General features: G+C 47.9%; 1 protein-coding gene across 1 annotated transcript in view; it reads right to left on the bottom strand.

The window, feature by feature from the left end:
- Positions 1–14,475, bottom strand: part of BTBD2 (BTB domain containing 2) — a 30,349-nt gene that overhangs the window by 13,921 nt on the left and 1,953 nt on the right. The window contains 1 exon segment of the mRNA XM_064469853.1: positions 3,027–3,146. Within this exon segment, the coding sequence (XP_064325923.1) occupies positions 3,027–3,146 (120 nt within the window).

The following is a 14,475-nucleotide window of genomic DNA, read 5'->3' as shown; positions in this document are numbered from 1 at the left end:
GTGAGCTGTTTAGCCTGCCACTTACACTAGGCTAGAACAGCCTCTGGCCAAGTGCACACCTTAAAATTAACAGGTTTGGCCTAAGCTAAACAAGGACAAAAAGTCAACCCTGCCTATCTACTTCAGAAGAGAAGCTCCATTTTACAAACTAATTGAAAAGTGATCAGAAGCACTCAAACACATACATCCATTGCAGATGAGGTGTTTTATATGTACTCTACTTCTCCCTCATCTCTTCACTTTATATACTGAGCTGTTTCATTTCATTACACAGATGTTAAAGTACAGCACAGAATATAACTTCAGCATAAAGCAAGAGTTAATGTCAATGAAAAACAAGGACTGCCACGCTGCTAGCAAAGCATCAGCCTTTGCTGTTAGGCCAAAACAAGGAAGTGCATTCATACCGCATGGAAAAAGAAAGGTCTTCATAGGAAGCCTGACGGAGCCTCCTCATACCCAAGCATGCTGATTAGAGACAACAGGAACTGACAGGCTGAGTTCAGTAAAACCAGTTACACACTTGATGTTAGTCCTAATCCCATGCAGAGTTTTTGGTTACTGTTTTTCCCTTTAACCAGTCAAGCATTTGCCAATCAGGATCTGAAAGGCAGGAAACACAGAGGCGTAACATTAAGTGTTAACTGTGCTTGGCGTTCCCATTCCACAGGATATTTGGAAATTCCAGCAGTTTCTTCTGCTTTTCTCTGAAGGGGGCACAGCAACATGTCACACGGCCGCTGTTCCTGGAGGCTTCACGCAGCAGCAGGGCTCTTCTGGGGGGATGCCAGGCAGCATCCCTGCCTGGAGGGACTTGCTGCAGAGCAGGAGTGGAGCTCCTGGTCCTCTAGCTAGAGATGGCCAGGATGCAATTCAGGGAAGCATAAACAAGGGGATTCAGGGGGAGAGAAGCACTCTCATGGCTGTTGAAAGCAGGCTTTTGTGCTGCTCTAGAGCATCTGTTAATAACAGCATCAAGCCACAGGCTCATGAATGTATTTTGCACACATCCCTTCACCAGTCCTATTTTCATTAAGTAATCCTTTTTATTACAAGATTAAAAGAACACAATTGCTCTAAAAACAACTAGTTCTATTTACTGCAATGATTATGTCAGTATTTATTTTTACAACAGACCAAACAGTGTGTGCTAAGAGGGATAACATGAGAGGCTCAAACTGTGAAAAAGTATAGTATCAATTTAAAAGAATCAAAAGTGTTCTTTGGGTTACCATGAAAATAATAATAAAAACAAAAGGATCTCTTATGCAATTACAGCAGACCTATTGAAGGCCACTAGCCCACAAACCCAATCACAATCTAGTGCCCAGAAGAGACCTTCTGCTGAACATTCAGGATGGGCACTTTGTGCCTTGATAAGCGCCTGCTCCTAGAGCATCAGGTTGTGCCTTGGACCAAGTCCAGAGACATATGTAAGGATTAGCTGCCATTTCAGATCGGCGTTTGGAAGGACTGGTTTTACTCTAGGAAGCTTCATACCACCCACTTGCTTCCTACTGGAATGCAGCACCTAAACTTCCTTTGGCACATTTAAGCTCTGAGCGTTTTAAAAGCGACAGTTCGATTCTCGATTTAAGCATTTAAGATATCACTGGACCACGTGCACAGCTACTGTAGTGTAACTGCAAGCTTTAGAGGCACTGTGATAATCCACACACAATTTCTCCTATAAAAAATACAAACATTTCTGTTGCAATCCACCTAAACTCATCACTTGAGTCTTTTCAGATGATGGTTCTCTTCCAAGATCATACTGTTTATACAAGCGCTGAAATCTCAGCACTGGCAGAGGAACAACATGAGTTTGCCTCTCATTTACTCGATATTTTAGCCTCACTAAGTTTTAAAGATAGATACTAACTCTGCACTCTGGCATATGACTCTCTTCAGCCAGGTACATCTCTAATTAGAGGGATTCCCCATGTGCTGGTGTCTGGTTAAAATGAGCCAAAGAGGAGGGGGCTAGGGTCTCCATATTATTTCTGGCCTTTCATTCTAGTGAGGATCAATTTTAAAATCTTCTACGATAGCAGAGTCATGATCAAAGCACTTTTTGAAGGTAAAGCAAAAAGTGTGCCAAAGCTATATATAGTCACTGCTCCCAATAGGAAGCAAGCGGGGAACATGTCAAGAACACAGGACTAGAAACCCCTGGAAGTAGGTTACAGAAATCCTATAGAAACGGGACAATGACTTCTCAGCATACATTCAGGATTGCTGCTGGATGTCATACAGCACCAGCCAAGCTTAAAGAAATCGGTGAATAGGATGTTACAGTCCCTTCCTCCTCCTTCCCCCGGCATGCAGACTTGCAATGCACACTGTAAATGTAAATTCAAAACCAGCTCTCCAAAAGAGGAAGAAAACACACACAAGGGGGGATACCATGCAGGATGGCTGACACTGATTACACACCCTTGCTTACCTGTTATAACTTGCTCATTTGCTCATAACCTAAATGAGCTCCAAGTATTTTGTAACTTAGAGAGCTTTAAGAGGATTACTTTCTCCCACTTCTCTCAAATAGCATTTGGATCAAATCAAACCAATTCATGAACAAGAATTTATGAGACAATGTCTGAACAAGCGAGCATCAACGACAAGGGCCAGCAAATGCACTTATGCCAGCTGCTAACCAGAACACCTCCCTGCTGCTGCATTTGCATGATATAACTACATGTAACTACGTATTTATAAAATTATAAGCTATCCAGCTTAGTTTTGCCCATACTGCAGATCAGCAGCAGCACGGCACATTCACTTAACTATTGCTGAACCAAAACATGAAGCAAGTCAGGTATTTTTGTGCAGTAGCTACACTAGACTTTTACCCAGGAAAAGAGGGATTTAACACCAGCATCTAAACCTCCTTGAACAGAACAAAGAGGCATTTGATTTAGAAACTTAATCATCTCCACTCTACAAAACAGTTCACTGCTTTCATTAAAAAAACCCTTCTCTAAATCTGTTCATTCCAGTTATACTGTACATTACAAGAAGCTTACTTCAGCAGAGCTAGGAAGGCAGCAGGCTCTACATCAGGCAGCTCGATCTCTGTAGAAGTTGTGGCCATTCCACCATTAAACATCGCATCGAAGACTGCACTGCCCACAGCCAGCACAAACCTAACATTAAAAAACAAACAAGCGAAAAACTTTGTTAAATCGTATTCACTTTCAAATAAAAAAATCTCAGGCTAGTTGCTATTCCTGAAGGCCACCCCCAGGGAAAGCAAATCATTCCTAGCATTAAAGCAAAAATGTTTTGCAACAGAAGGGAGTGTCAGGCTTTCTGTTCATTTACTGCAAAAACACCAACGTTGCAAGCAACTTCATTTTGAGCCCCATCCCAGTGTACGGCATAGTAATGGTTCCCCAAAGACGACATTTGTGCATCACGGAACAGAACACAGGTGGCTGCTCTGCAAAGTCCTCAGACGAGCCTACGGACCTTTCATGAGGTTGAGAAGCTAAGAAACAACAGAGTTAAGGAATTCAAGTTCTACCAGTGAACAGAGCCCAAGTCTTGGGGTAATTCCCCCCACTCACATACTGAAAACACTTACAGAAAACTTGTCAGTACCCACTACCCATCCTCCCCCCTTCTCTCCAGATGCCAGCAAGACACCCTTAGTGACAGCAGAGCAAGCTCTCAAAACGTACAAATTGCACTGGCAGCATCACCGGGAGCTGCAGACACCAGCACCTCCTGCAGCACCCGGCATGGGAGCTGCCTTCCCCGGGCACGCTGCTGTCTCCTTCCATGCAATACCTGCTGCGGGCTTAGATTTCTTAGAAGGCAGATAAAACCTCGCTTGATGCAAGTGCACACAAACCCTTCTCATGCTGCTCAGAGTTTACGTGGTAATTAATGGCGAGAGGCTTGTTATTGGCCTAAAGAAACAGGAAGCAAGAATTCCCACAAACCAGGTTTGAGACCAAAAATAATATTCCAGTGCTCCCATGTAAACAAGATGATTTCCCTCGCTGATAAACACCAACTCATATTTTAGGAGGCGGCCCACACCCAGGCTACTGAGAGGCCTGTGCAGATGTAAGCTGCTGCACCTGCCATGTGCCTCAGAAAAGCTATTTTGAGAACTTTCGCTGTTTGAAAACGCAGAGGTGAGTTTTCCCAGGAAAGCAATCTTGTTCCTGGTGTCTGTAATCAAGCAGCTCCCTGAAGTTAAACACAGGCCGTGAAGGTCACAGCTCAGCAGCGCAGGGAAGCAGAGGAGACCAGGCTGCAGAAGCGATGACTGCAACCACTTCTCCAACCAACTGTAAAAAGGAAGAAGCTGGAAAACGCAGGGGCTCTCGCTGCAGCAGAGTTTGATGCACGCTTCGACAGAGAGAAGCATCAAGAACCGCAGGCAGAAAACCCTACAGGAACGAAGGCACAAGACAGAAACCTCCAGGACTCTGACCCCAAGGAAAGCCCATCACTAAAGGGGAATTTCAGTTAGATTTTGCTGCAGTAGGAAATGACACAGAAGCCTTTTTTTCTTTTCCTTTTAAATAAATTTTTCATTTTCTCGCTTTTCACTCCCCTCCCATCCAGAGGAGGCCTTCCACGGACACAATAGAGCAGAGCGATGCGGACGTGCCAGGCTTGTTTGCCGTGACGGACTGTTTGGCTGACACGCTGGGTTGTATTGTTTCTGATCGGTTAAGAGAGCTAGGGACAAACCACAGTGGCTAAAAAAATAAGCACACACATGCATATTTTTATCAAACAATTCTGAAGAAAAATGTCAAGAACAAATGAAAAACCTTGTTCACAATACTAGAGTTGCCAGATGAAACAAAAATCCCTGTTCCTACAAAAGCAGTGATGGTGGCAAGACAATCGCAGGCACTATTTGCTACTAAAAATTAAATTAATTTTCATTCTCGCAGCCAGCACAGTATACATCCTCAATGAGCAGACTGCCTTCAGAGGCAATGTGAAAAGGGCATTAATTAAAAAAAAACCTCTCAAATTTTTGCCTCCATTTCACTCAGGGGCAAGTCAGTCTGATTTTTTTAAAACTGCTGAGTCCTAAAGGGATCCCAGTAGGTGCCAGAAGGATACACAGGACTCCAAATGTTAAGTTACCTGAAAACATTAAGGGAACACAATTAACAAGAAAATACCTCTCTCTTCACAGTGTCTTTCTGCTCTTGCTAAAATGAACATTTAAAGCTATTCTAAAAGCAAATCCAGGAAAAGCAGGGATACACACCATTTCTCCTACACAGTCCAACAGTTTTCCCCAACCGCTCGGGTCTGCAGGAGGAAGAGATGGGGTTTCTTTCAGATGGAAGAAACACAACTGTTAAACCAAACCGGCAGAGTAACAGGGCTTTCTTTTGTTTTCCCCTCCTATTTTCCTGTAGCAACCAGTGCACAGCAAGCCTCCCTCCTAGGCCCAAGCAGCATCACCTGACGTAAACATGCAACTCTCAAAAGGGAAATGCAGGTACCCTAAGCTCAGCACAGTGACCCACTTTGTCAGAGGAGGAATTCAAACAGAGGGTTATTTTTAAACAATAGCATGGTGGCCAAAAGAAAGCGGACCACTGAAAGGATGCAGAGAAGTGATCAGAAGCAGAGCAAAAGAACTAAGAAAGCAGCACTGGATTTCTCATCATTCCCCTCTGCACCTGTAAGAATCAAAGTAAACTGACTTTTGGCAATAAGTCACAGGTACTTCCATAAGGTTAATTGTTTCATTTGTCTTCATGAGGATCCAAAGCTGACTCTGAAGGCTTTTGAGGGCCTGCAAGAAAATGTCTTTTATTCTGCTACAAGAGCTTCCTACCCGTTGATTTTCACTGCTTCCTTGTTCACCTTGGAACATCCCCACCTGTCACCTAGTTTAATCTGTATACCCAACAGTCCTGCTCCCTTTCTAGGCACTACGGTAATTCCAATAATAAAATAAACCACTCAAGAACCACAACTATCCCACCGCTGCATACCACCTCCCTCCTCCATCTGCTCCACTGCAGAGAAATCTTAAAATATCTATTCCAGAAGAGCTGGCACAGGAGCAAAGTAATATGTGATGTGCTGGAGCTTGGTGAAACCGTAGGTGACAAGAAGCTAGTGAATGATGATCGTTTGCTGGCTGCATCCTTCCAGTGCAAGGACTAAAGACACCAGGTGAAACGAGCACGAGGCCGGTTCAGAAACTCCCAGGAGAAGCCCTTCACACGCAATGCCAGGAGCTGAGCAGTGGGACACCCCGGCACACAACACTGCAGGTATTGCAAGTTAATACACAGCCAAGAGAGAGGATGAGCTCAGAAGAGAGACACCTGGCAACAGCAGCCAAAAACCTACTCAGACTGGGCCCAAGCTGCAGATCTCCCAGGCTGGAGTACACACAGGGGTGCATTGCCACACGCTTGCCCTGTTCCCTTGTGGGCCATGTTTTCTAGCCAATAAACAAGATGAATTATCACACCCATGCAACTCCCAGCTGATGAGGTTTAGATGTTTCTAGTCTCTTGGATGTTGTGCTCGATAAAGCATATCTGGAAAAAAGACAAAAACAACTCTTCCCTCTGCTGGGCCTAATCAACACGTTGACCTTGGCCACGTTAGCATCATGAAGGCTCAAGACAGCCTGTTCAGTCCAGCATTTCTTAGCCTTGATATCCAAAAAACTTAAGACCATTTCGTCGTCTTCATGGCTGATTTAGCAGAAGAGGGAATGGGCTCATGGCGCAGAGATCAAGCTTGCTCCGGGGTATGCAAGCAACTTCCACAGGGTCTGGAGCCTCCTAAAGGTGGAAACATCTGATCTTCTCAGGGCTGCAGACGCTTCACAGGACAGATGCTTGGGTAGATGAACATTCAATCAAACCCAGCACAGCCATGTAGGCTGTTTATCTACAAACACAGCTTTCACACACAAAATGAATGTTTTCTCTCAGTGCTGTGCGAGATATCTGCTGTCTGCTTCTGTGGCTTTACAGGAACTTCTGAACTTACCAGACTCCCTTGGAAAGGCACCTGAGCCTACAGCTATGCCACACTCAGAAACCTTCTCCCCACACCATCACAACCACACATGGATGGCATCACCTGTGATCACTCAGCATATATGCCATTTACCTACCTCAACCTACAAATACACCACCTCTGCTCCTTCCTGGAGGAGCCCAGCCAAGGAACACCTGCACCATCACCTCCAGCTCCTGCAGGACCCCAACTCACAGATTTTTTGTGCTAACCAGTTTGCTGCCAAAACCGGAAATTCCTAACGCACCATGCGGCCGTATCAAAGATGAGAAGTTAAGATAGTGCAGGCCACTCATCAAGGCACCACTAGCTGCTGTCCAAGAACCCTGTTTAGGGCACACTTCTACTACAGCCACGCTTTATATCTGGCCCGGTCTGAAAATTAACACAATAAAACCAGATCTGCTGGATTTGGCTGAGAAGGGGTTAATTCTCCTCACCGTGGGGGGGCGGCTGCCTTTCCAGCTTCCCGCGCTCTGCCGCGTGGCGGGGGGGGGGGCTGGGAGGGGCGGGGCCATGGTGGGGGCGGCTGACCCCGACTGGCCAATGGCAGGTTCATTCCGTACCACGTGACACCATGACCAGTATATTAAGGGGGGGGCAGTTTGCATCTTGGGGGCGGCCCGGTGTCGGGTTGGCGGGTGGTCAGCGGCTGCGGCGCGTGCGGGTTGTTTCGGCGGTTCCTTCCCCCCTCCCCCGGGGCTTTGCGCCTCTCGTTGTTCTCCTTTACACTGCATTTCTGTTGTTGTTTCTTCTAATTTTAATTATTAAACTGTTCTTATCCCAACCCACGAGCGTTACCCTTCTGATTCTCTCCCCCATCTACCGGTGGGGCAGTGAGCGAGCGGCTGTGTGGGGCTGAGCTGCCGCTAAACCACGACAGTCTTCTTGGCGCCCAACGTGGGTCTCAAGGGTTGGAGATAACAACAGCTGCTGGTCACAGCACCATGTTGTCCTTTTTGCAGTTGGTGTTAAAGATTGGTGTTGGTTTGTTGACTCTGCTGTGTTCTGCTGTGATTAGTAACCTTTTGCCTACAAGATTTGTTATACAAACACTCGTTTTCAGCTTTATCTGGTATTTGGGGTTTTTGCTGAAACTGCTACTGTACTTCGGATACCACCTTGTTGAGGCAATTAGCAATTATACCTCCTCCTCGGAGAGATTTTATATGGAGGAAATACAGAATAGTACCTTTGCAACTTTGTTCTATGATGTCTCTGCCTCTATTACAACAACCTTTTTGTATCTTGAACATCCTTGGGTGGTTAAGGTGCACTTATTGTTAGCTTTTGGGCATGTTGTTTTGGTTTTGACTAAGCAACTTAAGAATATCACCCAGAAATCTGCCCCGAGGCTTGATAGTTACGAGTGCAGGGCATGTGGGATAGCATGGGCAAATCCCTAGGGCAGTGGGCACCCCCAGTGTTTGGAGTTTCACCCCCGAACAAGTGCAGAATCCTGAAAAACTAGTAGAATATTTGGAGAAATTATGTTGTTATGCTGGGAACTCCAGAGAGACACAGATCACTGCAACATGCTGGGGCCTGGCCCATGCATACCGAGCCCTGCTCAACAGTATTCAGTGCCCCCAAGGGGAAGAGAAGGTCTCTGGATTGAAATGCAAAGTGACTGGCACTGTAGTCACTCCAGCCCTGACAACAGGCACTGCAGCCACTCAAACCCCCACAACAAGTACCGGAGCTGGCTCAGAAAATAAACCCGTACCAGTATCAGTTGCCCCCATACACAAGACGAAATATTGGAAGCGGACATCAACTCGTTTAGAACGGGATGATGAAAAAGCAGGGCTGTCACGGGGAGAGGAGGAAGAAGTCATAAATGAAATAGACACCACCCGATCCCTGTCCTTGAGTGAGTTGCGAGATATGCAGAAAGATTTCAGCTGTCCTTCAGGTGAGCACATTGTGACCTGGCTGCTCCGATGCTGGGATAATGGGGCCAGTAGCCTGGAACTAGAGGGAAAAGAGGCCAAACAACTGGGATCCCTTTCTGGGGAAGGGGGCGTTGACAAAGCAATTGGGGAAAAACCACAAGCCCTCAGCCTCTGGAGGCGACTCCTGTCTGGAGTGAAGGAAAGGTATCCCTTTAAAGAAGATGTTACATATCGCCCAGGAAAATGGACAACTATGGAGAAAGGCATCCAGTATCTAAGGGAATTAGCTGTGCTTGAGGTGATTTATGGTGACCTGGATGATCAACGGTCATCCAAAGATCCAGATGAAGCCGAGTGCACACGACCCATGTGGCGGAAGTTTGTACGGAGCGCGCCATCTTCGCATGCAAACTCATTGGCAGTGATGTCCTGGAAAGATGATGAGACACCAACGGTGGCGGAGGTGATTGATAGACTCCAAGATTACGAAACAAATCTCTCTTCCTCGCTCATCTCTGCTGTGGAGAAACTATCCCAAGAGGTCCAGCAACTCAAAGAAGATCTGTCCTGCTCCCCACCTCGACAGAGTAGTGTCTCAGCTGTTAGGAATAAGCGTCCTTTAGCCCAAAGGAGAGGATACACACCACGGGCCACCCTATGGTTCTACCTGCGTGACCACGGAGAGGACATGAGGAGGTAGGATGGCAAGCCTACTTCGACCCTACAGGCACGAGTGCATGAACTGCAAGGAAGAACAATCACTCAGGGAGGCTCTTCCAGGAAAGCTGCTGCTCCAGTTTCCAGTGAGCAGGTCCCCAGACAGAGGAGTAGAAGCGCTGATTTTATTTCTAAGCGTAATAGAGGGACTCCTGATTCACATTTACAGGAAGTGAGTTGTGACTGCCATGATCAGGACTAGAGGGGCCCTGCCTCCAGCCGGGTGGAGGAAAGGGATAACTGGGCTTACTGGACTGTGTGGATCCGATGGCCTGGCACGTCCGACCCACAGGAGTATAAAGCTTTAGTGGACACTGGCGCACAGTGCACCTTAATGCCATCAAACTATATAGGGGCAGAACCCATCAGCATTGCTGGAGTGACAGGGGGATCCCAAGAGCTAACTGTATTGGAGGCCGAAGTGAGCCTCACTGGGAATGAGTGGCAAAAGCACCCCATTGTGACTGGCCCCGAGGCTCCGTGCATCCTTGGCATAGACTGCCTCAGGAGAGGGAATTTCAAGGACCCAAAAGGGTACAGGTGGGCTTTTGGTGTAGCTGCCTTGGAGACGGAGGAAACTAAACAGCTGTCTACCTTGCCCGGTCTCTCAAAGGACCCTTCTGTTGTGGGGTTGCTGAAGGTCAAAGAACAACAGGTGCCAATCACCACCACAACAGTGCACCAGCGGCAATATTGCACCAACAGAGACTCTCTGATCCCCATCCATGAGCTCATTCACCAACTGAGGAGCCAAGGAGTCATCAGTAAGACCCACTCACCCTTTAACAGTCCCATATGGCCAGTGCGGAAGTCTAATGGAGAGTGGAGGCTCACAGTAGACTATCATGGCCTGAATGAAGTCACTCCACCATTGAGTGCTGCTATGCCAGACATGCTAGAACTTCAATACGAACTGGAGTCCAAGGCAGCCAAGCGGTATGCCACAACTGATATTGCTAATGCATTCTTCTCAATCCCTCTGGCAACAGAGTGCAGGCCACAGTTTGCTTTCACATGGAGGGGCGTCCAGTACACCTGGAATCGACTGCCCCAGGGGTGGAAACACAGTCCTACCATTTGCCATGGACTGATTCAGACTGTACTGGAACAGGGAGAAGCTCCCGAACACCTTCAATACATTGATGATGACATTGTGTGGGGCAACACAGCGGGAGAAGTTTTTGAGAAAGGAGAGAAAATAGTCCAAATCCTTCTGAAGGCTGGTTTTGCCATAAAACAAAGTAAGGTGAAGGGACCCGCGCAAGAGATCCAGTTCTTCGGAATCAAATGGCAAGATGGTCGTCGTCAGATCCCAATCGATGTGATCAACAAAATAGCAGCCATGTCTCCACCAACTAGCAAAAAGGAAACACAAGCTTTCTTGGGCATTGTGGGTTTTTGGAGAATGCATATTCCCAATTACAGTCTGATCGTAAGCCCTCTCTATCAAGTGACCCGGAAGAAGAATGATTTCAAATGGGGCCCTGAGCAACGACAAGCCTTTGAACAGATTAAACGAGAAATAGTTCATGCAGTAGCTCTTGGGCCAGTCCGGGCAGGACAAGATGTAAAACATGTGCTCTACACCGCAGCCGGGGAGAATGGCCCTACCTGGAGCCTCTGGCAGAAAGCACATGGGGAGACCCGGGGTTGACCCCTAGGGTTTTGGAGTCGGGGATACAGAGGGTCCGAAGCCCGCTATACTCCAACTGAAAAAGAGATATTGGCAGCATATGAAGGGGTTCAAGCTGCTTCAGAAGTGGTTAGTGCTGAGGCACAGTTGCTCCTGGCACCCCGACTGCCAGTGCTGGGCTGGATATTCAAAGGAAACGTCCCCTCTACACACCATGCAACTGATGCTACGTGGAGTAAATGGGTTGCACTGATCACCCAGCGGGCTCGAGTAGGAAACCCCAGTCGCCCAGGAATCTGGGAAGTGATTATGGACTGGCCAGAAGGCCAAGATTTTGGATTATCACCAGAGGAGGGGGTGACACGTGCTGAAGAAGCCCCACCCTATAACGAACTGTCAGAAGATGAAAAGAAGTATGCCCTGTTCACTGATGGGTCCTGTCGCCTTGTGGGAAAGCACCGGAGATGGAAGGCGGCTGTATGGAGTCCTACACGACAAGTAGCAGAAACTGCTGAAGGAGAAGGTGAATCGAGCCAGTTTGCAGAGGTAAAGGCCATCCAGCTGGCCTTAGACATTGCTGAACGGGAAGAGTGGCCAGTGCTCTGTCTCTATACTGACTCCTGGATGGTGGCAAATGCCCTGTGGGGCTGGCTGCAGCAGTGGAAGCAAAGCAACTGGCAGCGCAGAGGCAAACCCATCTGGGCTGTCACATTGTGGCAAGATATTGCTGCCTGAGTAGAGAACCTGGTTGTAAAGGTACGGCATGTGGATGCTCACGTCCCCAAGAGTCGGGCCACTGAAGAACATCGGAACAACCAGCAGGTGGATCAGGCTGCCAAGATTGAAGTGGCTGAGGTGGATCTGGACTGGCAGCATAAGGGTGAACTATTTCTAGCTCGGTGGGCCCATGACACCTCAGGCCATCAAGGGAGAGATGCAACATACAGGTGGGCTCGTGATCGAGGGGTGGACTTGACCATGGACGTTATTGCGCAGGTTATCCACGAATGTGACACATGCGCTGCAATCAAGCAAGCGAAGCGGGTAAAGCCTCTGTGGTATGGGGGACGATGGCTGAAATCTAAATATGGGGAGGCCTGGCAAATTGACTCTATCACACTCCCACAGACCCGCCAAGGCAAGCGTCATGTGCTTACAATGGTAGAAACAACGACTGGCTGGCTGGAAACATATCCTGTCCCCCACGCCACTGCCCGGAACACTATCCTGGGTCTTGAGAAACAAGTCCTGTGGCCACATGGCACCCCAGAGAGAATTGAGTCAGACAACGGGACTCATTTCCAAAATAACCTCATAGACACCTGGGCCAAAGAGCACGGCATTGAGTGGGTGTATTACATCCCCTATCACGCACCAGCCTCTGGGAAAATTGAACAGTACAATGGACTGTTAAAAACTACACTGAGAGCAACGGGGGGTGGGACATTCAAGCACTGGGATACACATTTAGCAAAAGCCACCTGGTTAGTCAACACGAGGGGATCTGCCAGGCGAGCTGGCCCTGCCCAGTCAGAAATCCTACATACTGTGGAAGGGGATAGAGTCCCTGTAGTGCACACAAAAAGTATGCTGGGCAAAACAGTCTGGGTTCTTCCTGCCTCCGGCAGAGGCAAACCCATTCGTGGGATGGCTTTTGCTCGAGGACCTGGGTGCACTTGGTGGGTGATGCGGGAGGATGGAGAAATCCGATGTGTGCCTCAAGGGGATTTGATTTTGGGCGAAACCAGCCAATGAACTGAATGGCACAATGCGAACTGCTATATAACATTGTGTGTCACCTCTGTGTTGTATCAATGATATCAGAGTACGAGCCTCCCAACCCATGGAAGACAGACTGTGAAACAAGCCGTGCAGCAGGGATGGAACGATGACTGACTCGGTATGCAGCAACCCAACGCCACACACCACCTCTCCCACCCTGAAAGCCTGATACGGCAGATGGAGCCCAGAGTCATGGACTGGGTGAACTCAATGGACATTTTAATGGACATTTTACAGGGAAGGTCCATGAACTAAGGGAACGATGTCTGTGTGTTATGTTAAAGGATGGGAAGGGGAGGGGTGGTGGTTGGTACGGTTGTATTGCATCGTATGGGACCTGGGCATGGTGTAAATGGTATGGAATAAGGGGTGGGGAATGTGCTGGTTTTGGCTGAGAAGGGGTTAATTCTCCTCACCGCGGGGGGGGCAGCTGCCTTTCCAGCTTCCCGTGCTCTGCCGCGGGGCGGGGGGGGGGGCTGGGAGGGGCGGGGCCATGGTGGGGGCGGCTGGCCCCGACTGGCCAATGGCAGGTTCGTGCCATACCATGTGACACCATGACCAGTATATTAAGGGGGGCAGTTGCGGCTCGGGGGCAGCGTGGCGTTGGTTCAGCGGGCAGCAAGCGGCTGCAGCGCAGCTGGTTTGTTTCAGCGGTTCGTCGTCCGTTCCCCCCCCCCCCCGGGGCTTTGCGCCTCTCGTTGTTCTCCTTCACATTGCATTTCTATTGTGGTTTCTTTTAATTTAAATTATTAAACTGTTCTTATCCCAACCCACGAGCGTTACCCTTCTGATTCTCTCCCCCATCTACCGGTGGGGCAGTGAGCGAGCGACTGTGTGGGGCTGAGCTGCCGCTAAACCACGACACGAGACTGTAGGAATATTTATTTGTTAACTGTGAACTATTTGAGACACCTAGCATCAAAGTATGAACATCTGCCCTTGGTCACTGAAGCAATACAGTGCCTCTCAAGTTCATGGTTGCTTTGCGACTGAATTCCAGCACAAAATATCTTCTGCTGTCAGGCTGCTGTGGGAGAACCGAGCACAGAAGGGGTCTGGGTGGTTTTATTTTAAGCTCTCTGTTTCTGAAATAACCACCATACTTCATGAATCATCAGGATATCCCAACTGTAATATCATACAGGCAAGTTTTACAAAATCTATGTAAATTACGAAAACTTATATAATCTGTAAAGTGGGATGTCACAGCATGACACGCTCTATTCTATCTTTACCACCCAGAGTACCAGATGGATTTCAGAGCAATTAAGCAGCGTTTCACTTTGGGGCTATTTTTTTTTTAAGCTTCATTTATTTTCCATGTATTTCTGGGACCCTCCCCACCTAGCAAGCCTAGTTCTCGGGACAGGAACAAACTTACTCAAGTACTAATTAAGCTTCAAATTACAGAAGAAC

This window comes from Phalacrocorax carbo, chromosome 19, assembly GCF_963921805.1.
Source record: "Phalacrocorax carbo chromosome 19, bPhaCar2.1, whole genome shotgun sequence".
In the NCBI taxonomy this organism is placed as follows: domain Eukaryota; kingdom Metazoa; phylum Chordata; class Aves; order Suliformes; family Phalacrocoracidae; genus Phalacrocorax; species Phalacrocorax carbo.
This window is presented reverse-complemented; position numbering and strand designations above follow the sequence as displayed.